Source organism: Hyla sarda, chromosome 1 (genome assembly GCF_029499605.1).
Source record: "Hyla sarda isolate aHylSar1 chromosome 1, aHylSar1.hap1, whole genome shotgun sequence".
NCBI lineage: Eukaryota > Metazoa > Chordata > Amphibia > Anura > Hylidae > Hyla > Hyla sarda.
The window spans coordinates 349,690,670-349,717,651 of record NC_079189.1 but is presented as its reverse complement, the minus strand read 5'-3'; the positions used below and the strand labels follow the sequence as shown (position 1 = coordinate 349,717,651).

Sequence of the window (26,982 nt, the reverse complement as noted above, 5' to 3'; positions counted from 1 at the left end):
TCTGCTGACGCCTTTGTCCATGTCAGGAACTGTCCAGAGTAGGAGCAAATCCCCATAGCAAACCTCTCCTGCTCCGGACAGTTCCTGACATGGACAGAGGTGTCAGGAGAGAGCACTGTGGTCAGACAGAAAAGAAATTCAAAAAGAAAAGAATTTCCTCTGTAGTATACAGCAGCTGATAAGTACTGGAAGGCAGAGGCGTAGCTTGTAGCTTCTGGGCCCCAATGCAAAATCTGCAACAGGGCCCAATATGCCAAATATATTACTGGTCTCTTATGGGGCAGATGTGCTTTGGGGCCCCTTAGGCACCAGGGCCCCAGTACGACTGCTACCTCTGCTACCTCTATAGCTACGCCTCGCTGGAAGGCAGCAGCTGGGGACCCACCAGTAATGGCGCACATCAGCAATCGAGCTGATGTCCGCCATTTACTCCTCAGATGCCATGATCAATACAGATCACGGCATCTGCAGTGCTGCCGTAGAGATCCGATCATCTAAAGTGGCAGCCGGAGGTCCACTCACCTGCCTCCGGCCATCTCCAGGAGTCTTCTGCTCTGGTCTGAGATTGAGCAGACACTAATCTGTGCTATGCCCTAATTCCAAAATTGCTGCTTTTTTTGTCACATTTTATAAAAAAAAATTATAAAAAGTGATTTAAAAGTTTCATATTTGCAAATGTGGTATCGATAAAAAGTACAGATCACGTTGGAAAAAATGAGCCCTCATACCGCCGCATATACGGAAAAATGAAAAAGTTATAGGCGGTCAAAATAGGGCAATTTTAAATGTACTAATTTTGTACAAAAAGTTTAATATTTTTTGAAAGCAGTACATCATCTTAATCATATTGACCCACAGAATAAGAAAACATGTAATTTTTACCGTAACGTGTACAGTGTGAAATTGAAACCCTCCAAAATTAGCAAAATTGTGGTTTTCATTTACATTTTTTGGGGGGGTTTGCTGTACATTTTATGGTATGGACATTTTAAGGGGTTAAGGCTAGGTTCACACAGCAGAATTTCCGTGCGTAATTCTGCTTAGAATTGGTGCAGAAGAACCCCACTGATGTCAATGTGATTCTATTGCACAGTGCAGAATACGCAATTTCCTCAACCGAAAGAATAATCTTGCAAGTTCTTTTGGCGGAATCCAAGCGGAATACCTTGCCACCTATAGTGACAGAAATCCTAACCTAGCCTGGCGTACTTGGCCGAAAATTCCTCAGTGTGAACATACCAAAGAGCCCACAAAAATGATTACAATATGGAGGAAACAGACAAGTAAACCCCCTTGATCCGCTTTTGGATATGTCTCTCCCTTATCTATGATTCTTCATTCCAGCTCACCACTCTACTATAGTGATCATCACCGCAGCTCAAGGGCCGCAGTGGTCGTTACCTCACTATGAGCGAAGATACAGTAGAGCCCACTCAGTGGTAAGTACGATATATAATATATGTTTATTTAATGAATATTCCTGGAGGACGAAATGAGGTCTGACAATCTGTAATGTGTAATAGTGTTCTGTCCATACATGAACAAAATGGCATTGATTCATGATCAACAGATTCTTTAAGCCTATGGCGGCGAGGCAGTTAATAAAACTGATTGCAGGACCGCCTGAAAAAAATCAGCTAGGCATTTAGTGACTGAGCTGAAACACAGCTCTCATATCTGAGAGGGGGGTGGGGAGGGGAAAGTACAGTTCAATCCAAGAGAGTAACTCTGACTTTGGAGGTAGGGCTTGTCTCTATGCCAAAAATAAAAACAGAGAAAGAGAGGCAAGTAGGAGGGAGGGGGGCTCGCACAGTGTTGGAGTAGCTACAGACTTTCAGAATTTTGTGTCAGCTTCTCTTTATTCCCAATTGATATTGCATTTCATCGCACACATTTCTTAACTCATAGCTACCATGCATTGCCAAACCACTAACCTAAAAACACACACAAACTGCAGACCCCTGCCATACCGTTGTATCAAAATACAACACAAAATAATTGTGCATAGGAAGTATACATTACCAGATAGTCAAAATGTAGTAATCCCAGAAAAGAATGTTCACCTCAAAAACTAGCCCTGCGTACATTAATGGGTACTAGTAGAAATTTTAGGCACTTGTGTTGATGCAATAGGCCTTTCATACAGGGGCAATATGCAATAGTGCACATGATGTTGCCTACTGGCAGTAGTGTGTTTTGCAGATTTGTGAATACAGACAGTAGTTAACTTACCAAAACAATCTCTATTAAGTGTGGAGCATCATTTATTTACAAAAAAAAAAGGGAAATTTACTACCCTCTATAAACTTAGGAGATTAACCCTTTATTATAGGTACTTCTCATGTGCAGTGCTGCACATATATTTTCTTAGGAGGTCCACCTATTATTCTGACCAATGGAATTAACAGATATTAAATACTAGGACATTTCAGAATAATACAGCAGAATTTTCTTATTGCTAATGTCTAAGCTTCTATCCTTTGGTAAGGTGACAGTGCACAAAGCAGTCATCAATTTAAAGGGGTACTCTGGTGCTAAGACCTCTTATCCCCTATCCAAAGGATAGGGGATAAGATACCTGATCGCGCGGGTCCCGCCGCTGGAGACCCCTGTGATCTTTCACGCAGCACCCCGTTACCATCAGCCCCCAGAGCATGTTTGCTTCAGGTCTGATGACTGGCGATCACGGGGCCAGAGTATTGTGACGTCATGGCTCTGCCCCCGTGTGACATCACACTCCACCCCCTCAATGCAAGCCTATGGGAGGGGGCCTCACGCCCCCTCCCATAGGCTTGAATTGAGGGGCAGAGCCATGACGTCACAATACTCCGGCCCCGTGATCACCAGTCATAAGACCCAGAGCGAACATGCTCCTGGGGCTGATGGTAACGGGGTGCCGTGTGAAAGATCACGGGGGTCCCCAGCGGCAGGACCCCCGCGATCAGGCATCTTATCCCCTATCCTTTGGATAGGGGATAAGATGTCTTAGCGCCGGAGTACCCCTTTAAGACTAGTGCAAGTAAAAGGCAAAGACCTGTAACATAATGTCACCTTCCCCTAGTGCCAAGGATGACAACAATAGTGGTTAGCATTACTGCACAAGATGCAATCTTCCTATGTCATAGTGAAAACGCTCTCCTTTATGTAGAAAAAGACTTATAAGCACCTGACATAAAGTAGAAACCTAAGCTAAGCAGAATGTCTGTGTAAAAGCATCCATTCATTCACTATCATGAAGGCTCTGTTGAAGTAAAAGCTTCTCTACAAAAGGACAAAGAATGGTCTACATTTAACTGATTCAAAAAGCAACAAGAAAATGATGTCTCACCAGTTTTGCATAGTACATTCTGTGTAGAGTTTAACAATCCCTAAGTGCTAAAGAACATCTTTGGACAACATTTTGACATTCTGAGTTAATATCAGAAAGTTCATTATTCATTTCCTAAAGCGGCATGATGAAGATCTGTTACTTTATAGGCCACGCAGAGGCGGCTCCCACAATCTGGCATCACTACACTTATTAATAACAATCTAAACAACTTTCACTAAGTAAACAGTTATTGGCTGTGCTGTGCAAGCAATGCAGAAACAGATCCATATTTATCTCTACCAAAAGGCTGTGCGCCAATGAATCATTTAAAGTGAAGCAGCATGCAGAAGCACATCTCACCAAATAGATATCAGGGTTTCCTGTGGTGTCATTCACGTCACACAAACGCAACAATAGCCATGTGTACTAAACCTGAACGTGGGGTGACATTGATTCATAAGGACATATGTAACAATTCTCATAGACAGCTCATTCTTGTCCCATTGAAGCCTCGGTCTCTGGCATAATAAGCACTTACCTTGATTAAAACATTTAGTTATCCATCTGCACTTCTAGATTAAAGAAACCTTTTATATAAAACATGACCTGATATGACATCTCTTCAACTACAGAAAGGAACCGTAGAGTCTGCTGAAGGTTCTATAGAGGACTAGGTGCCACTTATATTTAGCTATCAATCCACATTGCGGAGTTCTTGCCATAAAACAACCTTTACAGAGAACATACAATAGCAATATTGTATGCACCTGTTTAAGAGCCTTTAAAACCGTTCTACATTTTCATTGAAATGGGAATATTTTCTATAGCAGAAGTAATATGCCAAATATCTTTTTGTGTGCATTATAGATTGTGAAAACAGATTCAATAGCTTATGTCTGTATTGAGTTACCAGTGTGTTATGTTAAAGGCCCAAAGCCTGTGGCTGCAGTACTGTAATGATGAAGACTTCATCTTCTTCCTGTGCTCTGCCCTTGTTTATCATCTTCACAAAGATGCAACACATAACAGGTCCAATTCAGTCCTGTTTGGATTTGGACATTGATATGGGAAGTGATTTAAAGGGTACCTTTCATCAAAAAAACTTTTGGTATTTTATAGATGAATGTATGCAGAATAACTTTCCAATTGCATGTTATTAAAAAATATGCTTCTTTCTATTCAATTTTCCACTTTGAAAAATGACCACTAGAGATCTCCCTACCAGTCCTGGCCGCAAGCCCTTTTTTTATAGATTTCAGACTCATGCTGGAGTCCTAAATCTCAGACACAGGACACAGACAATCTCAGCACTGCTCCCTGCCTGTAATTCACACAGGCATGAGCCAGCACTGTGCTCATAGCACAGCGGGGTATACTCCTGACTCTGCCTTATTGCATGCCCTCATTCATTTTACTATCTGAGCTCCGATCTTTCTTCTTACTGCACATGCGGTTGTAAACAGAGAGGAGAAGATTCAGAGCTGCTGGCTGAGTTTGTCTGTGTCCCGGCTGCAGTCTGAGATTTTGGACTCCAGCATGAGTCTGAAATCTATAAAATGGGCTTGTGGCCAGGACTGGTAGGGAGACCTCTAGTGGTCATTGGAAGTGGAAAATTAAATAGAAGCATATTTTTTAATAACATACAATTGAAAAGTTATTCTGCATACATTAATCTATAATATATCAAATGTTTTTTTGATGAAAGGTACCCTTTAAATTCCCATTCGATCATATGACCAGGCTGGACATGGACAAAGCACAAGTAATATGCGTTTCCATTTCAACTAACAGAAGTGCAGCCTCAGACCAGTAGTAACTAACATAAACAGCCCTGACCACCGTATTTTATACAGCAGTAGTGATGGTGCCAAATGTTAGCAGAGCAGTAATACAAATCAGACTTGTGTATATATGCTATATACATAATAGGCACACATCACACATATGTACACATGTAGTAGCATTAAGTATTTCATAAAAGTTATTATTTTGCTTATAGCAACCCAAGACTGTATGAGCTTCCCACAATCTTCCCTATTACCAATACTCGGCCAATTGCCACGGGACAATTTGCATCAGTCTCATGTTTTTTTTTTTTTGTCTTCCTCTGGATCAACACAGTAGGGTTTTAGGTTGAACTCAATGGACTCTTGTCTTTTTTTTCAACCTTCCAAAAACTATGTTACTCTGTTACTGCTATTTGAACGTGATTTATGCAGAGAATAAAAACATTTCTTTGTTTCTCCCAAACATGATTGACTTGCTCCCTCAATGATTCTGTATCCAGGGACAGGCTTGTTTACAGGAAGATAGAAAGTTCTACTTTCTCCTTATGAACATAACTAAAGTCGGAGAAGCCATAAAGTTACTGTCATTACTGACTGAGCACTCTGCTTGTGTAATACATTTCTTGGCCATTTAGAAATCTGAAGCTCAGTACATTCCCTTAGGTTGCGCCTGTCCCACAGATGAATGGGGTAATTGACTGAAGCAGGGAATAAGTGGGAGGTTTTCTATAACCACAGGATATTCACAACAAGCACTCTGCACTGGAATACAAACCATACTCATTTTTTACCTTGTCCTTAATGTTGATGCCACTAATCTATAAAAAGAGCCTTCATTTATACTGGGCTCCAGGCCTGGAGTATTTCTTTTCTTTAAAGAACATCTGCTTTGCAATGGTTTTTTTTTTTCTGTGTGACTATGGACTGTGTAGGAGTTTTTCTGGATAGAAAGGAAAGCATACGTGCAGCACATATTTGGAATGTTATATATATGAGCAGGCTCTATAGCTTGTGACCCCAAGCTGTTAACTCAGTAGTGTCAGAGACAAAAGCAGAGTTTCTCAAGCAGCATGCCGCCAGCTGTTGCAAAACTACAACTCCCAGCATGCCCGGACAGCCATAGGCTGTCCGGGAATGCTGGGTGTTGTGGTTTTGCAACAGCTGGAGGTACACTGGTTGGGAAACACTAGACTAAGGCCTGCATGGTCTGAGATATACGGAGTTGTAATACAGTGCCTGTAGGGCATACAGAGGCTTTTTGTAAAGAGTAAGGTCTAACGCAAGTGCAGAAAAAAAAATTTGCGTAGATTCTAGGGAAGAATACATATGGCATTATATAGAATGCCTACATAAGGCTCTGTACATGCAGGGGGTTCTGTTCTGCACGAGGCCTTGGAATTTAGTTAATGTAAAAAGTAAACAAGATTGTAGTAATCCTCTACATAAGGCAATGGATATAGTCGACTATATTGAAAATCCCATAAAACACTGCGTACACTCTAGACCTTGCTTCCTCCTGCTGCTTTTGTTCATTTAACTGACACTTGTGGCACTTACGTCACAAAAGGTGTAGTGTCCCGAGAATGACTCTGAGGTTTTGTGGTTTCTATTTTGCACAATGCACTTCACTGGATGCACATCCGCAGACGCAGTTACAGTTTTAGAAAGCTTTCATTTACAAATTGTAATATACAATTTACCTTGTCTACAAGTTTGTTCCATTATGCCAGTTACATTGGAGCATACAAGATCATTCATTCAAACATTATTTTCTGCTTTTCTATAACATATAGCTACAATTCATGTCAGCAACAGGAGATAGCTACAATTTATGTCAGATATATATATATATATATATATATATATATGTGTGTGTGTACATGTGAGCACAGTCTTACTTAGAAGCCAGTGCAGCATCATCTAAGTGTCCTCACAACAGTGTCCGTAAGTGCAGCCCAAGGCAGATCAATTTGGGGCAGTAAGAGTTAATCTTGTATATTTTGGCGCCTTTTTCTGGCCTGCTACTGTACTTAAAAAGTGCAGATCTTGTCTGTCCTGTCTCAAGTTCAATGGCAGCCTCCTCTACAAGCAGCAGGAGAGGGGGAGGGGGGAGGCAGGCATGTTCAGTGCACTAATAATAATTCACATCACGCCACTTTAGTTCCTTGTGTCAAAGTAAAGAGATGGCCCACCCCTTCAACCTGAAAGTTGCAACTACACACAACTCCAGACTATGTCAAGCACACATGCAGCCAAATATAAAGTCCACTAGCTGGGACTGGGTCACGATCAAGAGATTAGTGCTACAAAACATAGCCTTTGTATACAAACTATGATGCCTCTTTTCTCTACATACACAATTCAATAAAAAATACTTTCAATCAATCTGTTTTCTTTTTGCCCCAAACTGGCTAGAGATCACACCACAAGACTCATATCCTTTTCAGCACATTAGGTCAATGGTAAAGGATATAATATTAGCTCTACTGTTATTTGGAAAGTTCGGTCTTATAGCTGGCCATAGACATGAGAAATAAACCAGCCAACAGCCACACAATGGATCTGTCATCCAAGTATTCTAAAGCATTGCAAACCATGACACCATTATAAGGTTATACGTAATTTGCACTATGGATTGATCTGGACATCACCTCTCATATTATTTTGAATCATATATATTATGTCTTTTTTTCTGCCTTCCCCTTATATCAACCCTATACATACTCCACCGCCCAAAGTGTTGTGACGTGTTATAAATATATTTAAAAAGTGACATATTACCGATTGCTTTAGTCTGATATTATGCATTGTTCTCTATGTAAACAACCGGCAGTATGAACATGCATTACCTAGTATCCCTGGAGCCACCCAGAGACCAAATATTAATGCAGGCTACTTTACAATAGAGTATTAATACATTTACATACAGTAAAGGCACAGCAACATGTAGAATAGGGACAATAGGAACATGTGTTATCACAGTTTACAAAATATGTCCCCATTGTTGTGAAGCTGGAAACTGATGATCAAGATCAACTTGTATATATATTTATATAGATAGAGTAAAGCATAACAATCATTATACAACACTTGCAGTACAGTAACCTACAGAATGCTTAACAGGTGTAGAGCAGAAGGGATCGTGTTCACCAGGATTTATAGACATGACAAAATCTGCAAACATAAGCCCCCAGGACCACATACACATTGCACATATGGATGAGGATAAGAGTGTGCAAATTCATCTAAACCATCACTGACTCATCTCTGACCCTGGGCCTTAAGGCGATATTCCGAATAGCAGGGGGAAAGTTTGCCTTTCCAGCAAGGTGGGAACAGGCTGGGAAAGTAACAGTTAATCTCATCCCATAGGTTATCATCAACACTATGTATTTATGGCAGGTATTGCCCAGAGATAAGCCACACCTTCAGCCTCATAGTAAGGGAACTCCAAAGCATAATAAACAGTAAACCATGACATCAAACACCTCTCCATACACAAAAGGGGTTACACAAGGATATAGCCTCTCCAGTCCCAGCATATGTGTAAGAACACTGCATGCAGAAAACAACAAACATGTTTAATAGCTACCTACTAATAATAACAATCCTAATCATAATCTTATTATTAAGGGGAAGCAAAGGTTGCTGCAGAGTCCAGCCAGGCTCCATGTGTCCTCTGGCAGAATGAGGTGGGAAGTAGTCTTGCGGCAGGATGTGTGCCAAGTTCAGCACTCTTGGACGCAAGCTCCATCCACTGATTGCTGGCACAGACGTGTGACCCACATCCACAGGCTGCCAAAAAAGACAAACAAGCGCCACTTCTAGCTCATCCCACAGCAAGTCATGTCACTGAAATCTTTGGGCCGGGAGCTACTGTCCCAGCACAAAGCCACTCACACACACACATACATACACACAGGAGCAGCGTCCACCTACAACATCTACTATTCATAGTGCTTGTCAGAGTGCACAACACGTGTATGGAGAACACCAAGGCACATACCATTGCACTGTACTGCATTAACTTATAGGGATCCAGCACAGGCGCGGTGGCTTCACATTTCTTAGGTGACAGTGACTGAGTCTCTGGCAGGGGCTGGGGCTTTATTAGAAGATCTGACTCTCCCAGGAGGGAATGCAAGTCTTATGTGGGCTGCTGTGTGTTCTGTTTGTTCATAGGATGATGCTTTTTATATAGAAATACGTGTAAGAAACGAAGAGCAGAGCCGGAAGAAATAATAACGTCTTGGCAGAGGGCAAGGTGATGAAGTCAAAGTACAAGGCAGTAAGGCAGCCTGAGTGCCTAGAGCTGTACTTGCAGTGCTGCACTCCTGGAGGGTGGCTTGAACGCGGTCCAGGAGAGGCTGATCCCGTTTTTTTGGAGCTGGGCTGGTCTGTGAGAGCTGTTGGCAGGGTTTTCCTCTCTTTCCCCTGTGTGTCTCCCTGGCCCCCCTGTCAGTCTGGCTCTGCTCTGCACATCAGGCAGCTCATAGCACACTCGGCTCTGCACTTGGACGAGTTCCACCTCTTGCTGATTGGACAGGAAGGCGGCGGCTCCCTGCTCACCCTTCCCACCTTCTCCTCTCCTCCCTGTTCTGCCTGCTCCCCCTTCTACACTCCAGCTGTCACTGCCCTCCCACCTTCTCCTAGAACTTCCCCTCCATCCTCCCTACTTCACCCAGCTTCTGCAGGCACTCCCCTCCTGGAAAGATTGCATTCCTGCTCTCTTCTCAAATCATTTCCTTTCTCTCTCTCTCTTTCCTTTTTTTGCTTTCTTTCTTCCTATCTTTCTTTCTTTCTTTCTTTCTTTCTATATATATCTCTCCATTCAAGCACACACTCACACAAACACTTTATCTCCCATTTTCTTTCTTTCTTCCTATCTTTCTTTCTTTCTTTCTATATATATCTCTCCATTCAAGCACACACTCACACAAACACTTTATCTCCCATTTTCTTTCTTTCTTCCTATCTTTCTTTCTTTCTTTCTTTCTTTCTATATATATCTCTCCATTCAAGCACACACTCACACAAACACTTTATCTCCCATTTTCTTTCTTTCTTTCTCTCTCTCTCTCTCTCTCTCTCTCTCTCTCTCTCTCTCTCTCACACTCTCCCCCTTTCTCTCCCACCCTCTTTCTTTCTTTCCCTCTCTCTTTTTATTCTTTCCTCTGTGTTTATAGCTCCAATATAGTCTTCATTAATGTACATGACTCACATCAATCTCTGACCCCAATAGAGATAACTATCTAGTTTCACTGCACCAAATGTCTAAATCACAAAATTCATGAAGCATTTCTAAGCTTATGGGTAAGGGGTCATAGATGTGAAGAATATAGATGAGCGAAGTTACAGTGATTCGATTCATCGCAAACTTCTCGGCTCGGTGGTTGTTGGCTTTAGCCTGCATAAATTAGTTCAGCTTTCAGATGCTCCGGTGGGCTGGAGACTCTCTCCTAGGACTGTATCCACCTGTTCCAGCCCACCGGGGCACCTGAAAGCTGAACTCATTTATGCAGGCTAAGTTTGTGACGAGTCAAATCACTGTAACTTCGCTCATCTCTAGTGAAGAAACTGGAAAATATTTTGATTTATTTCCCAAGGAAAATCATTTTCATCTTAACAAAAATGATTCATTTGCATCTCCGTACATGTTATTTCTGAGAGGACAGTTCAGTAAACTCCATGATAGGAGTACTAAATAGGAAAGAATATCTATCAGATAGCTGTTCTGATTGATGGAAGTCCTTTTCATTTAGTACCCTTAAGATTATGGTCAGCGCCGGTTATTTTTGTATGGTTCATTAACAATAATGGTTACGTATATATCCTGCTTTAGGGAGGTAAATAACCTAGTCATGTCAAAATACAGTGATAAATACAGTGATAATTAATATGTGTATGTGAAATAATATATCTGACCACTATTCTTCAAACAATTCTTAGTAGCAATAACAGATAACTGTGTATTGAAAGAGGATTTAAAGAAAATCCTGGGTGGTTGCATGTTTCTGGTTCGTAACAATATATGCCTTCCTGTGTAATGTAATCTATCTCTGCCTCCAGCTTAACTTTCCCTTACTGCACCCCTGTCCACTTCTAATTCCCCAAACTTGGGAAGCTCAGCTCTTGGCTTCCTCCTTGTGGCTATGAAAAATAGGAAGGGGAGGGGAGATTTTTCTAGGGACATAGTTGTAGTCTGGAGTTGCCTTCCTGGGAAAAGGAGGGGGGAGGCAGAAAAGCTGTTCTCCATATTTATGAGCAGACAACCAATAGACAAGAGAAGTGTACAGCAAAAAGTCTAGTCTGCTGAGAGACCCAGACAGGTCAAAGGACCCTGAAATCAGCACATGATGCCAATTGAATCAATCCCTTTTTCTAACAGAATGTGTCTGGCACGTCAGTGTCTGTAGCTCTGAGAGTGCTGTTCAGTGTTTTAAGCTTTCTCTGGGAGAGGCCCTGAAGATAGCTGTTCTTGCACCCAATTACAGATTCAATGCTGAAATAACACATACTTACAGAATCAATCTGACTTTGTTGTTCATGTCTTTTACATGGTATCTCTAGTACATTTGTATACTGTGTGGTCAATGATATTAATTGTCTCAATTATATTAACTTTATAACATAGCACCAGAAATACATCACAAACAATGCACAAATGACAATATGTTAGAAAAAGATATACTTTATTAACGACAATATAAGATATAAAAATGTATAAAAGATAATCAAGGCACCATGCACATGATTGGATGACACACGGGTGAGACTAAACAATGGTTCTCATAGCACACAATGAAGCAGACAAACAAAATACGTAATTTTGGATAAAAGATGAGATATAAACATATATAATACATAGTATAATACAAGTATTATACACTGTTTAGACCAAAAAGTACATACATACATAAAGCACTAAAGCAAGAGACGCAGAATGAAGTCATATGCAGAGTCAGAACCCAGGTGCACCTTCCCCAATGTACGTTTCGCTAGAAGCGCTTCGTCAGGGTGCTCTCCCTGAGAGAACTATTGTTTAGTCTTACCTCTGTGTGCGCATCCATTGATGTGCATGGTGCCTTTATTATGTTTTATTTTAATTTTTTTTAATCTTATATTGTTGTTTATAAAGTATATTTTTCTGACATTTTGTCATTTTTGCATTGTTACTGGTTTATTATGTATGTTGGCGCACAACATTGTATACCTTTTTGTTATTTTTTTGGTGACAACATAGCATCAATGTTAATTTTGTTGATGTAAATTTTTTGTCATCATTTTCGTGAACATTAACAGAAAAAAAATTGTTTCCCAGTTGAAAATTATGACAATTGTTGTCAGCGGCGATTGGATGACTCACCAATTTTTACGCCACTGTTCCCTGTCAGTGCTACAAGTCTCATCATTCCCTGTCAGTCAGTTCTTCAAGTCTCAACATTTCCTGTCAGTCAGCACTACAAGTCTCAGCATTCTCTATCAGTTAGTACTACAAGTCTTTGCATTTTGTGTCAAGCAGTGCTACAAGTCCTGGTTGTCCTGGTTGTTCCAAGCTTCTTCCATTTCAGAATTATGGAGACTACTGTGCTCTTGGGAACTTTCAGTACAGCAGAAATGTTTTTATACCTTTTCCAGATCTGTACCTCCATACAATCCTGTCTCTGAGCTCTACAAGCAGTTCTTTCCACTTTTGGATGTCTAAAGATGTACTGGCACCTTATTTATCATAGCGTCACACTGCTTTGTTTAATGGTGTCTTTGTGGTGTCTCTAGACTTTTCTGCTGAACTAATGGCTCACAACAGTTATGGTAGATTATTTTTTCCAACTTTTTTGAGACTTTTTTTTAATGGATGCTCAATCAGTAGAGACTTTTACATGGACAGTACTGGGATTTTATAGGCAACTTTATATGGTCTGCAACATTTATGTTCTAATACCACAAAATTTTTTTTTTTTAAAACCTTAAGTGTTCTCATACATGTTTTAACATTTTTAAATTAAAATGAAAAGTCTTACATGTATTACAAAAGATACAAGAGCAATTAATAATATACAAATAAAAAAAACAAGCAGATGTCTTCAAATCTTTAAAGGAAAACTGTCAGCTTGCTTCCCCCGCACTAACCAGCGGTACTGGCTGGTAGTGTGGGGTACATTGTTCAGTTTGATGCCTACTGTGCCCGGATCCGTCCTGTCGTTCGGCCGAAATCTTTGTTTTTCTGTATATGCTAATTAGGTGCTAACTGGCACAGGCCGGGGTTACTGGCACTCTGATGTCAGCGCCGCTGGCCGCAGTGCCTCCCAGCTCATCAATATTCCATTTCCACTAGAAAAAAAACTGCCCCTGAATTTTCCTGTGTTTTTTCTAGCATTTTTACCTTTGTGTGGAAATTGCATTTTTGGCCCCTTTCGCAGTTTCCCTGTGGGTGTTTTTTTAGGAGTTTTGTAAAATAGCATAAAAAAATAAAAAAAAAGGAATGAGGCATGATTGTGTACAGGAATTTGTAGGGAACAAATTCTATTTATTTTTTCTTTTTTTTTTAAATTTTAAAGCAGGGAGCAATTATTGGGAGCGGGGCAGGGAATTAAGAGCTGCCGACAATATATAAGTTGCGAACATGAATACATTTTTTTGTGTAATGTATTAATTTATTTTGTGTAATGTATTATTTTTTAATGTATAATAATGATGTTACTAACTGTACTTTTATTTTTCTTTAATACTGTATTTCCCCCTCAGTGCTTGTGCTTTTCCCATCATGGAACAGACTCTGTTCCATGATGGCAGTAGTAGTACAGGGGCTGAAGAACAGCAGCACCAGGTCTCACCCCTGAGACCCGCTGCCATCCTAACTTAGAAACCAGGAAATTGGTTGGGAATTGCTGGGAGTTGTAGTTTTGCAACAGCTGGAGGCACATGGGTTGGGAAACACTGAGTTAGGAAACAGACAGTGGTGCAGAAACACTGTAATAGTCTGTTACCCAACTCAGTGTTTCCCAATCCCAACCAGTGTGCCTCTAGCTGTAGCATAACTACAACTCCCAGTATGTATGGTCTGTCGGTACATGCTGGGAGTTGTAGTTTTGCCCCCCCCCCCCCATGTGAATGTACAGAGTACATACACTTGGGCGGGGGTTTACAGCAAGTTTCCCCGCTTCAAGTTTGAGAAGCGGCAAATTTTCCGCTGCAGCTCAAACTCTCAGCAGAAAACTCACTGTAAACCCTTGCCCGTGTGAATGTACCCTTAAAACACTACACTACACTAACCCTAAATAAAGAGTAAAACACTACATATACACTACACCCTCACACTGTGCGTCGTCCCCCCCATTAAAAGTTAAAAACATCTTGTACATCAGTTTTTCCAAAACGGAGCCTCCAGCTGTTGCAAAATAACAACTCCCAGTATTGCCGGACAGCCATTGACTGTCCAGGCATGTTGGGAGTTTTGCAACAGCTGGAGGCACCCGGTTTGGGAAAAGCTGATGTACAGTATTTTTGGTGGAGGAGGCAAGTGTAACGCTTGCATCCGGGTACACCCCTATGAAAATTCCTAATTTAGGCCTCAAATGCGCATGGCGCTCTCTCACTTTGGAGCCCTTGGAGACAGTTTAGGGCCACACATGGGGTATCTTTGTACTCCGGAGAAATTGCGCTACAAATTTTTGGTCTCCTTTTATCCCTTATGAAAAGGTAAAGTTGGGGTCTACACCAGCATTTTAGCGTAACATTTTTTAATTTTTTACTCCAACATGCTGGTGTTGCCCCATACTTTTCATTTTCATAAGAGGTAAAAGGGAAAAAAAAGACCTCCAAAATTTGTAACACAATTTCTCTTAAGTACTGACATACCCCATATGGGGACGTAAAATTCACTGCGGGCGCACAACAAGGCTCAGGAGTGAGAGCGCACTATGTACATTTGAGGCCTAAACTGGTAATTTGCACAGGGGTGGCTGCTGGTTACAGTGGTTCTGACATAAACGCTTAAAAATAAATACCCACATGTGACCCCATTTTGGAAACTACACCCCTCATGGAACGTAACAAGGGGTGCAGTGAGCATTTACACCCCATGGTCCGTGAACCATGGTCCGTGAAAATGAAAAATGTAATTGTCAGTGGGGTGTAAATGCTCACTGCACCAATTATTTAATTCTGTGAGGGGTGTAGTTTCCGAAATGGGGTCACGTGTGTGTGTGTGGAGGGTGGGGGTTCACTGTTCTGGCACCATGGGGGCTTTTTAAAAGCACTTGGCCCCCGACTTCTATTCCAACCAAATACTCTCTCCAAAATTCCATTGTCGCTCCTTCCCTTCTGACCATTGTAGTGCACCCACAGAGCACTTGACATTCACATATGAGATATTTCCTTACTCGAGAGAAATGGGGTTACAAATTTTGGGGGACATTTTCACCTATTACCCCTTGCAAAAATGAAAAATTTGGGGTAACATCAGCATTTTAGTAAAAAATAATAAAATGAGACATGCCCCCCAAAAACCATTTCAGCAAAATTCCCTCTCCAAAATCCCATTGTCGCTCCTTCTCTTCTGAGCCCTCTAGTGCATCCACAGAGCACTTTACATCGACATGTGAGGTATTTCCTTACTTGAGAGAAGTGGGGTTACAATTTTTTTTCTCCTTTTACCCCTTGTAAAAATAAAAAAATATGGGTCTACAAGAACATGTTAGTGTAAAAAATGAAGATTTAGAATTTTCGCCTCCACTTTGCTGCTATTCCTGTTAAACACCTAAAGGGTTAAAAAAAACTTTCTGAATGTCATTTTGAATGAGTTGAGGGGTGCAGTTCTCACAATGGGGTCCATTATGGGGTATTTCTAACATAAAGACCCTCAAATTCACTTCAAAACTGAACTGGTCCCTGAAAAATTCTGATTTTGAAATTTACTTGAAAAATTGGAAAATTGCTGCTATACTTTGAAGCCCTCTGTCTTCAAAAAGTAAAAACATGTCAACTTTATGATGCAAACATAAAGTAGACATATTGCATATGTGAATCAATATATTATTTATTTGGCATGTATATTTTCCTTACAAGCAGGGAGGTTCAAAGATATAAAAATGCAAAATGTTCAAATTTTTCATGACATTTTTGAATTTTTCACCAAGAAATGATGCAAGTATCGACGGAAATTTACCACTAACATAAATTAGAATATGTCACGAAAAAACTGTCTCAGAATCAAATTCATAAGTACAAACATCCCAGAGTTATAAATGCTTAAAATGACAGTGGTCAGAATTGCAAAAAATGCTCTGGTCCTTAACCCCTTAAGGACCAAGGGCGTACAGGTATATCTACGGGATCTACAGGATATCTATCAGCAGGCACCCCGCGCAAATGCCCAAGTGTGAATTCACTTGCGATTTTCGCGATTACGGGTCTATGGTGACCCGGAATAGAAGGGGGATCGCGGGTATCCCACAATAGGCGGGGCAGAACGGGGAAATGACAGAGGACCGGCGCCGGAGTCCACTTACCGATCTGCGGAGGCTGCGGGCGACGATCGGTGTCGAGGATCGGTGGACGGCGATGTTCTGCAGCAAGCTCCCTGGATCCGACGGAAACCGGTAAGTTGCCTAGCAACATCTGGAGGGCTGCAGTCCGAGACCACTATATAGTGGTCTCTATACTGTAGCACTCCAGATGTTGCAAAACTACAACTCCCAGCATGCCCAGACAGCTGTTTGGGCATGCTGGGAGTTGTAGTTTTGCAACAGCTGGAGGACTACAGTTTGAGACCACTATATGGTAGTCTCTGAACTATAGCCCTCCAGATCTTGCAAAACTACAACTCCTAGCATGCCCACACAACTGTTTGCTGTCTGGGCATGCTGAGATTTGTAGTTTTGCAGCATCTGGAGGGCCACAGTTTGCAGTGGTCTCTATACTGTAGCTCTCCAGATGTTGCAAAACTGCAAATCTCAGCATGCTGGGAGTTGTATTTGTGATCCCTCCAGCTGTTGCATAACTACATCTCCCAGCATGCCCTTCGGTGATCAGTACATGCTGGGAGTTGTAGTTTTGCAACAGCTGGAGGCACACTGGTTGGAAAATGTTGAGTTAGATAACAGAACAGAACTGAAGGTTTTCCAACCAGTGTGCCTCCAGTTGTTGTAAAAGTACAACTCCCAGCATGCACGGTCTGTCAGTACATGCTGGGAGTTGTAGTTTTGAAACAGCTGGAGGTTTGCCCCCCCATGTGAATGTACAGGGTACATTCACACGGGTAGGCTTACAGTAAGTTTTCTGCTTCAAGTATGAGCTGCAGCAAACTTTTCGCCGCAGCGCAAACTCCTAGCAGGGAACTCACTGTAAACCAGTGTGAATGTACCCTAAAAAAACTACACTACACTAACACAAAATAAAGGGTAAAACACTACATATACACCCCCTTACACTGTCCCCCCCTCCCCCCCAATAAAAATTTTAAACGTATTTTACAGCAGTGTTTCCAAAACAGAGCCTCCAGCTGTTGCAAAACAACAACTCCCAGCATTTCTGGACAGCCACTGACTGTCCAGGCATGCTGGGAGTTTAGCAACAGCTGGAGGCACCCTGTTTGGGAATCACTGGCATAGAATATCCCTATGTCCACCCCTATGCAATCCCTAATTTAGTCCTCAAATGCGCATGGTTCTCTCTCACTTCGGAGCCCTGTTGTATTTCAAGGAAACAGTTTAGGGCCACATATGGGGTATCTCTGTACTCGGGAGAAATTACACTACAAATTGTGTGTGGCTTTTTCTCCTTTTACCCCTTATGAAAAGGAAAAGTTGGGGTCTACACCAGCCTGTTAGTGTAAAAAAAATTTTTTTTTACACTAACATGCTGGTGTTGCCCTTTACTTTTTATTTTCACAAGAGGTAAAAGGAAGAAAAGACCCCCAAAATTTGTAACTCAATTTCTCCTGAGTAAGGAAATACCCCATATGTGGGCGTAAAATGCTCTGCGGACGCACAGCAAGGCTCAAGAGTGAGAGAGCACTATGTACATTTGAAGCCTAAATTGGTAATTTGCACAGGGGTGGCTAATTTTACAGCGGTTCTGACATAAACGCAAAAAAATAAATACTGACATGTGACCCCATTTTGGAAACTACACCCCTCAGGGAATGTAACAAGGGGTATAGTGAGCATTAACACCCCACAGGTGTTTGACAAATTTTCGTTAAAGTTGGATGGGAAAATGAAAAAAATTATTTTTTTTCACTAAAATGCTGGTGTTACCCTAAATTTTTCATTTTCACAAGGGAAAATAGGAAAAAAGCCCCCCAAAATTTGTAACCCCATTTCTTCTGAGTAAGAAAATACCCCAAATGTGGATGTAAAGTGCTCGGCGGGCGAACTACAATGCTCAGAAGAGAAGGAGCGCCATTGGGATTTTGAAGAGAAAATGTTTCCGGAATTGAAGGCCACGTGTGTTTACAAAGCCCCCATAGTGCCAGAACAATGGACCCCCCAACATGTGACCCCATTTTGGAAACTACACCCCTCACGTAATGTAATAAGGGGTGCAGTGAGCATTTACGCCCCACAGGTGTCTGACAGATTTTTGGAACAGTGGTCCGTGAAAATGAAAAATAAAATTTTTCATTTGCTCAGCCCACTGTTCCAAAGATCTGTCAAATGCCAGTGGGGTGTAAATACTCACTGCACCCCTTATTAAATTCTGTGAGGGGTGTAGTTTCCAAAATTGGGTCACATGTGGGGGATCCACTGTTCTGGCACCACGGGGGGGCTTTGTAAATGCACATGGCCCCTGACTACCATTCCAAACAAATTCACTCTTCAAAAGCTCAATGGCGCTCCTCCTCTTCTGAGCATTGTAGTTCGACCGCAGGGCACTTGACGTCCACACATGGGGTACCTCCATACTCAGAAGAGATGGGGTTACAAATTTTGGGGGGTATTTTCTGCTATTAACCCTTGCAAAAATGTGAAATTTGGGGGGAAACACAAACTTTAGTGAATTTATTTTTTTTTTTTACATATGCAAAAGTCGTGAAACACCTGTGGAGTATTAAGGCTCACTTAATTCCTTGTTACGTTCCTCAAGGGGTCTAGTTTCCAAAATGGTATGCCATGTGGGGGGTTTCTAAATGGGGGCTTCCTAAATGCAACATGCCCCCCAAAAACCATTTCAGAAAAAAGTACTCTCCAAAATCCCCTTGTCGCTCCTTCGCTTCTGAGCCCTCTACTGCGTCCGCCGAACAATTTACATAGACATATGAGGTATGTGCTTACTCGAGAGAAGTTGGGCTACAAATACAAGTATACATTTTCTCCTTTTACTCCTTGTAAAAATTCAAAAATTGGGTCTACAAGAACATGCAAGTGTAAAAAATGAAGATTGTGAATTTTCTCCTTCACTTTGCTGCTATTCCTGTGAAACACCTAAAGGGTTAAAATGCTGACTGAATGTCATTTTGAATGCTTTGGGGGGATGCAGTTTTTATAATGTGGTCTTTTATGGGGTATTTATAATATGAAGACCCTTCAAATCCACTTCAAACCTGAACTGGTCCCTGAAAAATAGTGAGTTTGAAAATTTTGTGAAAAATTGGAAAATTGCTGCTGAACTTTGAAGCCCTCTGGTGTCTTCCAAAAGTAAAAACTTGTCAATTTTATGATGCAAACATAAAGTAGACATATTGTATATGTGAACCAAAAAAAAAATTTGGGGGAATATCCATTATCCTTACAAGCAGAGAGCTTCAAAGTTAGAAAAATGCAAAATTTTCAATTTTTTCATCAAATTTGGGGATTTTTCACCAAGAAAGGATGCAAGTTACCACAAAATTTTTTCACCATGTTAAAGTAGAATATGTCACGAAAAAACTATCTCGGAATCACAATGATAACTAAAAGCATTCCAGAGTTATTAATATTTAAAGTGACAGTGGTCAGATGTTCAAAAAACTCTCTGGTCCTAAGGTGTAAAATGGTCTGGTCCTTAAGGGGTTAAAGGACAACTGTAGTGAAACTTTTTATATATTCCCGTGCCCGGGCCTCAAAAATAAGCAAAATAAACTCATATATACCTTCCTACGAGCCCCCGTTGGTCCGGCAGTGCTGACATCATTCCACTTCCTAGGGATGGGGACCCTGCAGAGCCGTCGGCGTATCACCGGACGTAGCGATGTCCCGCCCCGGTCGGTGATAGGCTGACCCCACTGTCATGTAAAGAGCTCTGGCCGGCTTCTTACATGACAGTGGGCTCAGCCTATCACCGGCCGGGGCGGGACATCACTGCAGCCGGTGATACGCCGACGGCTCTGCGGCGTCCCCGTTCCCAGGAAGTGGAATTACTTCAGCACTGCCAGACCGTGAGGCCTGTGCCGGACCAACAGGGGCTCGTAGGAAGGTATGTATGAGTTTATTTTGTTTATTTTTGAGGCCCGGGCACGAGCATATATAAAAGTGCACCACTACAGTTGTCCTTTAAGGTCAAAATGGGCTCGGTCCCCAAGGGGTTAAAAAATATAAAATTTGTTCCCTTCCACTTCAGCCATCCCTACTGCATAATTCCTTTTTTTTATGATAATGATACCCTGTGAAATTCAATAAAAAAAACGATGTCCATCCCTTTTTAGATGGCTAAAGTAAAAAAAAGAATAAAGAAATGCCCCAAAAAACGTCAATGTTAAAACCCCCATGGCGTATTTCATGATGTTTTTCACTCCCATAAACTTCTTTGGGGGAAAAATGTCATGATTTTCCTTTCAAAAAAAGCCATAGTCACAACATGCTGTTGTTTTTTAAAAACTGCCACTGAGCCCAAAAAGCAGAGAAACGCCAAACATTAAAGCATTTTTAACAACTCTTTCTTTTACACCATGTCAAAGGTGGTGTGAGGTTTACACTTTTTAAATTCCCTTGCTCACAAATTTAGGATCTTTTCAGAAAAGTCTTAAATAAAAAATGTACGTCCATTGCAATTGCCAAAATGAAATTGGTTTCCAAAGAACACATTCCTGAAACAGACGGTGCCATAAAGTCTCAAAAAAGTCTCACGCAAATATGAATTACTCTAAAAAATCAGTGTTAACGGGGTACTCCGGTGGAAAAAAAAAAATTCAAATCATCTGTTGCCAGAAAATTAAACAGATTTTTAAATTACTTTTATTAAAACATCTTAATCATTCCAGTACCTTTTAGCTTTCTGTTTGACCACAGTGCTCTCTGCTGACACCTCTGTCCATGTCAGGAACTGTCAAGAGCAGGAGAGATTTGCTATGGGGATTTGCTCCTACTCTGGACAGTTTCTGACAGAGGTATCAGCAGAGAGCACTGGGGTCAGACAGAAAAGAACAACTCAACTTCCTCTATAGTATACAGAGGAAGGATTAAGATGTTTATATAGAAGTAATTGCAAATCTGTTCCACCGGAGTACCCCTTTAAGGCAATGATAAATTATCCTTCATTTGGTTATTTGGTACAAGAGGATTGTAGGTGAGTATACCTTCTTTTTTATTCTTTAAAGCCCCCCCCCCACACACACACACACGCACATATGCAAACGTGTTCCCACACACGCACACATGTATTCGATATAACATAATTATTTTGCCCAGAAAACCCTTGAACAAAAGTCACACATTGGCCCTCATTTACTATTCTAAACCCGACTTGTTTTGTCGGGTTTTTCTGGCGCATCTTTGTCTGCGACATGTCGCAGACATCGTGCGCCAGTCTGCGACGCGATGCGACATTTTTTCCCTACGGACCCGAGGTGGATTCTCCCAAACCCAAAAAAGGGGCGTAACCCGACATTTCTGAGCTTTCCCACGTATTTATAAAGGATTCCAACCCGAATTTGTTGAATTGTTGTGGATTTTTTCCCGACAACTCAGAGGAGTTGGAAACCAAAACCTACAAAACCCACGTGCGACAAACAGGATGCGACATAATAATAAATATCAGGGGAAAAAAGCAGTCGGGTAACAAAGCAAGATAGACTTACAACCCAATTTTCTAAGTAAATGAGGGCCATTATTTCAACATGGCGCAACACACATGAGGACAGCTTCTCTACTGTACAAAAATCAGCCACCAATGTAACAACAAATTGATGATATCCAATGAAATGATCGATGACATGTGCATCTTTACCTGGGAAAGGGTAGAAGTGTGGTTGCCTCCTTTTTAATGTAATTTTTTATGTGATTTATAAAATAGCATATTTATAATTTTTCCAAGTGACTTAATTTTGTGTGGTTTTGGTATATTGCATCAAAAATTCACCTTAAAGGAGAACTCTAGAATATAAAAATTGTCCCCCATATTCCCGGCAGTAAAAAAAAATAAAGATGTACATACCTTTCTTTACTCCCCTGGGGCCTCAGGTAACCGGCTCCGGTCTCCGCCGCAATCCTCTTCCTGGTTGCTGGTGGTCGGCGAGTCATACTGCACTCAGCAGGTGCCGATGTAGTGAAGAATTTTGTGTCTTGAGGCGTTCTCACACTGCCGCTCAGCCTATCACAGGTCGAGTCAGGACTTTGCTGCGGCCGGTGATTGGCTGAGTGCAGTATGACTAGTCGACCACCGACAACCAGGAAGAGGATCGTGGCGGAGACCGGAGCCAGTTACCGGAGGCCCCGGGGGAGCGAAGGAAGGTATGTTCATCTTTATTTTTTTTTCTGCCGGCAGTGTGGAGGACAATTTTTATATTCTGGAGTTCTTCTTTAAGGTTTAAATTATTTATGATTGAGAACAAGAGTTATTATACCCAATGCTGATAAGTTTATATTCATTCTTTCAGTTTCACCAATTTTGTGTATTTATAGTTATTGCATTTAACCCCTTAAGGACATTGTAAGTAAATGTTCGTCCTGTACATGATGCGAGCACAGGAGCTGCACTTGCTTCATGCATGGCAGGTCCCGGCTGCTATCAGCCGGCGAACATCAGAGATCGCACTGATGTCTGCCATATTGATCACAGCATCTTCCGCAATACAGCGGCTTTAATGGCCCATCTGATCACCCGCGACACGACCGCCGGGTTCAGATGAGCCAGGATGGCAGCGGAGGTCACTTTACCTGCCTCTGGCCACTCTCAAGGGGTCTTCTCTTGTCTGCCGTCCAGTAGACCAAGGAATAGATCACCGATAATACTGATGAGTGCTATGCCTATGCAAAGCACTGAACAATGTTAGCAATCTAATGATTACTATAAATAGTCCCTTATGGGACAAAAAAAAAGTGTAAAATAAATTGTTAAAAAAAGTTATAAAAAATGTGAAGCCCCTCCCCAATAAAAAATGTAATGACTCCCTTTTCTTAACCCCTTCAGGGCCAAGCCCATTTTGGCCTTAAGGACCAGAGCGTTTTTTGCACATCTGACCACTGTCACTTTAAACATTAATAACTCTGGAATGCTTTTAGTTATCATTCTGATTCCGAGATTGTTTTTTCGTGACATATTCTACTTTAACATGGTGGTAAATTTTTGTGGTAACTTGCATCCTTTCCATGTGAAAAATCCTAAAATTTGATGAAAAATTTGAAAATTTTGCATGTTTCTAACTTTGAAGCTCTCTGCTTGTAAGGAAAATGTATATTACAAATAACAAAAAATGTTTATTCACATATACAATATGTCTACTTTATGTTTGCATCATAAAAGTGACGAGTTTTTACTTTTGGAAGACACCAGAGGGCTTCAAAGTTCAGCAGCAATTTTCCAATTTTTCACAAAATTTTCAAACTCACTATTTTTCAGGGACCAGTTCAGGTTTGAAGTGGATTTGAAGGGTCTTCATATTAGAAATACCCCACAAAAGACCCCATTATAAAAACTGCACCCCCCAAAGTATTCAAAATGACATTCAGTCATCATTTTAACCCTTTAGGTGTTTCACAGGAATAGAAGCAAAGTGAAGGAGAATATTCACAATCTTCATTTTTTACACTCCCATGTTCTTGTAGACCCAATTTTTGAATTTTTACAAGGGGTAAAAGGAGAAAATGTATACTTCTATTTGTAGCCCAATTTCTCTCGAGTAAGCACATACCTCATATGTCTATGTAAATTGTTCGGCGGGCGCAGTAGAGGGCTCAGAAGGGAAAGAGCGACAAGGGGATTTTGGAGAGTACGTTTTTCTGAAATGGTTTTTGGGGGGCATGTTGCATTTAGGAAGCCCCTATGGTGCCAGAACAGCAAAAAACCCTCACATGGCATACCATTTTGGAAACTAGACCCCTTGAGGAACATAACAAGGAATAAAGTGAGCCTTAATACCCCACAGGTGTTTCACGACTTTTGCATATGTAAAAAAAATAAATAAAAATTTCACAAAAATGTGTGTTTCCCCCCAAATTTCACATTTTTCCAAGGGTTAATAGCAGGAAATACCCCCCAATATTTGTAACCCCTTCTCTTCTGAGTATGGAGGTACCCCATAAGTTGACCTGAAGTGCACTATGGGCGAACTACAATGCTCAGAAGAGAAGGAGTCATATTTGGCTTTTTGAGAGCAAATTTTGCTCGGGGGGGCATATCGCATTTAGGAAGCCCCTATGGTGCCAGAACAGCGAGAAAAAAAACACATGGCATACCATTTTGGAAACTAGACCCCTGGAGGAATGTAACAAGGAATAAAGTGAGCCTTATTACCCCACAGGTGTTTCACGACTTTTGCATATGTAAAAAAAAAAAAAAAAAAAAAATTTCACTAAAATGTGTGTTTCCCCCCAAATTTCACTTTTTTTGCAAGGGTTAATAACAGGAAATACCCCCCAATATTTGTAACCCCTTTTCTTCTGAGTATGGAGGTACCCCATAAGTTGACCTGAAGTGCACTATGGACGAACTACAATGCTCAGAAGAGAAGGAGTCATATTTGGCTTTTTGAGAGCAAATTTTGCTCGGGGGGCATATCGCATTTAGGAAGCCCCTATGGTGCCAGAACAGCAAAAAAAAACACATGGCATACCATTTTGGAAAATAGACCCATTGAGGAACGTAACAAGGGATACAGTGAGCATTTGCCCCCCACTGGTGTCTGACAGATCTTTGGAACAGTGGGCTGTACAAGTTTTCATTTTCACGGACCACTGTTCCAAAGATCCGTCAGACACCTGTGGGGGGTAAATTCTCACTGCACCCCTCATTACATTCCGTGAGGGGTGTCGTTTCCGAAATGGGGCCACATGTGGTTTTTTTTTTTTTTTTGCGTTTGTCAAAACCGCTGTAACAATCAGCCACCCCTGTGCAAATCAGCTCAAATGTACATGGTGCACTCTCCCTTCTGGGCCTTGTTGTGAGCCCCCAGAGGACTTTACGTCCACATATGGGAGAAATTGCGTTAAAAATTTTGGGGGGCTTTTTTCCCTTTTACCTCTTGTGAAAATGTAAAGTATAGGGCAACATCAGCATGTTAGTGTAAAAAATTAAATTTTTAAATATGGGTGTCGTGTTTATTATATTGACCCACAGAATAAAGAATAAAGAAAACCCACAGAATAAAGAAAACATGTCATTTGTACCATTTGTACCATAAAGTGAAAACAAAACCACTTTTCCCACACAATTAATTTTTTTTTGTTTTGCCATATATTTTATGGTAAATGAGATATGTAATTACAAAATACAATTGGTCGTGCAAAAAACAATCCCTCATATGGGTCTGTTGATGGACATATAAAAGAGTTATGGATCACTAGAGAGCATAAAAAAAAATCAAGTTTAATGACAGGTACTCTTTAAGGCCAAAATGGACTGTGTCGACAGGTTTGAATTTTTGGTTTTCCCCATAATGAACTTTCATAATATTTCAGCAAGCTAACAGGAGGGTAACCACACATGGGTGGATATACAGGGTGGGCCATATGGATACACCTTAATAAAATGGGAATGGTTGGTGATATTAACTTCCTGTTTGTGGCACATTAGTATATGTTAGGGGGGAAACTTTTCAAGATGGGTGGTGACAATGGCGGACATTTTGAAGTCGGCCATTTTGAATCCAACTTTTGATTTTTCAATAGGAAGAGGGTCATGTGACACATCAAACTTATTGGGAATTTCACAAGAAAAATTATTATATGCTTGGTTTTAACGGAACTTTATTCTTTCATGAGTTATTTACAAGTTTCTGACCACTTATAAAATGTGTTCAATGTGCTGCCATTGTGTTGGATTGTCAATACAACCTTCTTCTCGACTCTTCACACACTGATAGCAACACCGCAGGAGAAAGGCTAGCACAGGCTTCCAGTATCCGTAGTTTATACATATACATACATTTACTGAAAACAGAACCTTCATTATTTTGTCTGTCAGGGTTTCATTGATTAGATACTAATAGTCACACTTATGGCAGATCTAACTGATATGTCATCATGTGAAAGCCATTTTAAATGTTGTGAGAATGCATGCTGATAGAAATGTAAATTGCAACTATTAATCTAAATGTATTACATGTAGAAAAAATGCAATTTGTAGAATGGTTCTGACACTACTCTACAATATCAAAAACAAATGTTTAAAAACATGCAACACCATTGTGCAGTACATCTTGCTGGTTTAAAAACCGATACTTATTTTTCTTAGTACTTTCTTAAAAGTCTGTTGATTATAGTAACCCACAGGGAAAATCCTCTCTTTGCAACACTGATCAAAGATTTTTAGTGGGCTCTGAGAATTCAAAAACAAGTCTCTGCCATCTACATGGATTACTCCTTACCTGTTCCAAGCAGTTATAGAAATATACCCATTACCAACTAGAGTATGTGATTACCTTTGTGAAAAGGCAGCAGGATACTATTCTAAAATTCTTTAGAAATAGAATATACAACTGCACTTAAAATTTTTTCCCTTTACTGCACATTAAAGCTGTTATTTTAATGT

General features: G+C 40.9%; 1 protein-coding gene and 1 long non-coding RNA gene across 13 annotated transcripts in view; one reads left to right on the top strand and one right to left on the bottom strand.

Annotated features, from left to right (window-relative positions):
* Positions 1-26,982, bottom strand: part of NFIB (nuclear factor I B) — a 427,846-nt gene that overhangs the window by 195,082 nt on the left and 205,782 nt on the right. Inside the window, exon 1 of one of the 5 annotated variants that reach the window (XM_056521271.1) lies at positions 9,104-9,553. The exons of the other annotated variants lie outside the window; for them this stretch is intronic. Coding sequence (XP_056377246.1) covers positions 9,104-9,121 — 18 coding nt within the window. The 5' untranslated portion in view covers positions 9,122-9,553. Of the gene's footprint in view, positions 1-9,103; positions 9,554-26,982 lie in introns of those variants that run through there. 5 annotated transcript variants of the gene reach the window in all.
* Positions 1-26,982, top strand: part of LOC130273874 (uncharacterized) — a 119,330-nt gene that overhangs the window by 7,893 nt on the left and 84,455 nt on the right. For all 8 annotated transcript variants that reach the window (XR_008844167.1, XR_008844161.1, XR_008844162.1 and 5 more), the window contains one exon: positions 1,345-1,439. This is a non-coding gene — a long non-coding RNA (uncharacterized LOC130273874). The remainder of the gene's footprint in view (positions 1-1,344; positions 1,440-26,982) is intronic.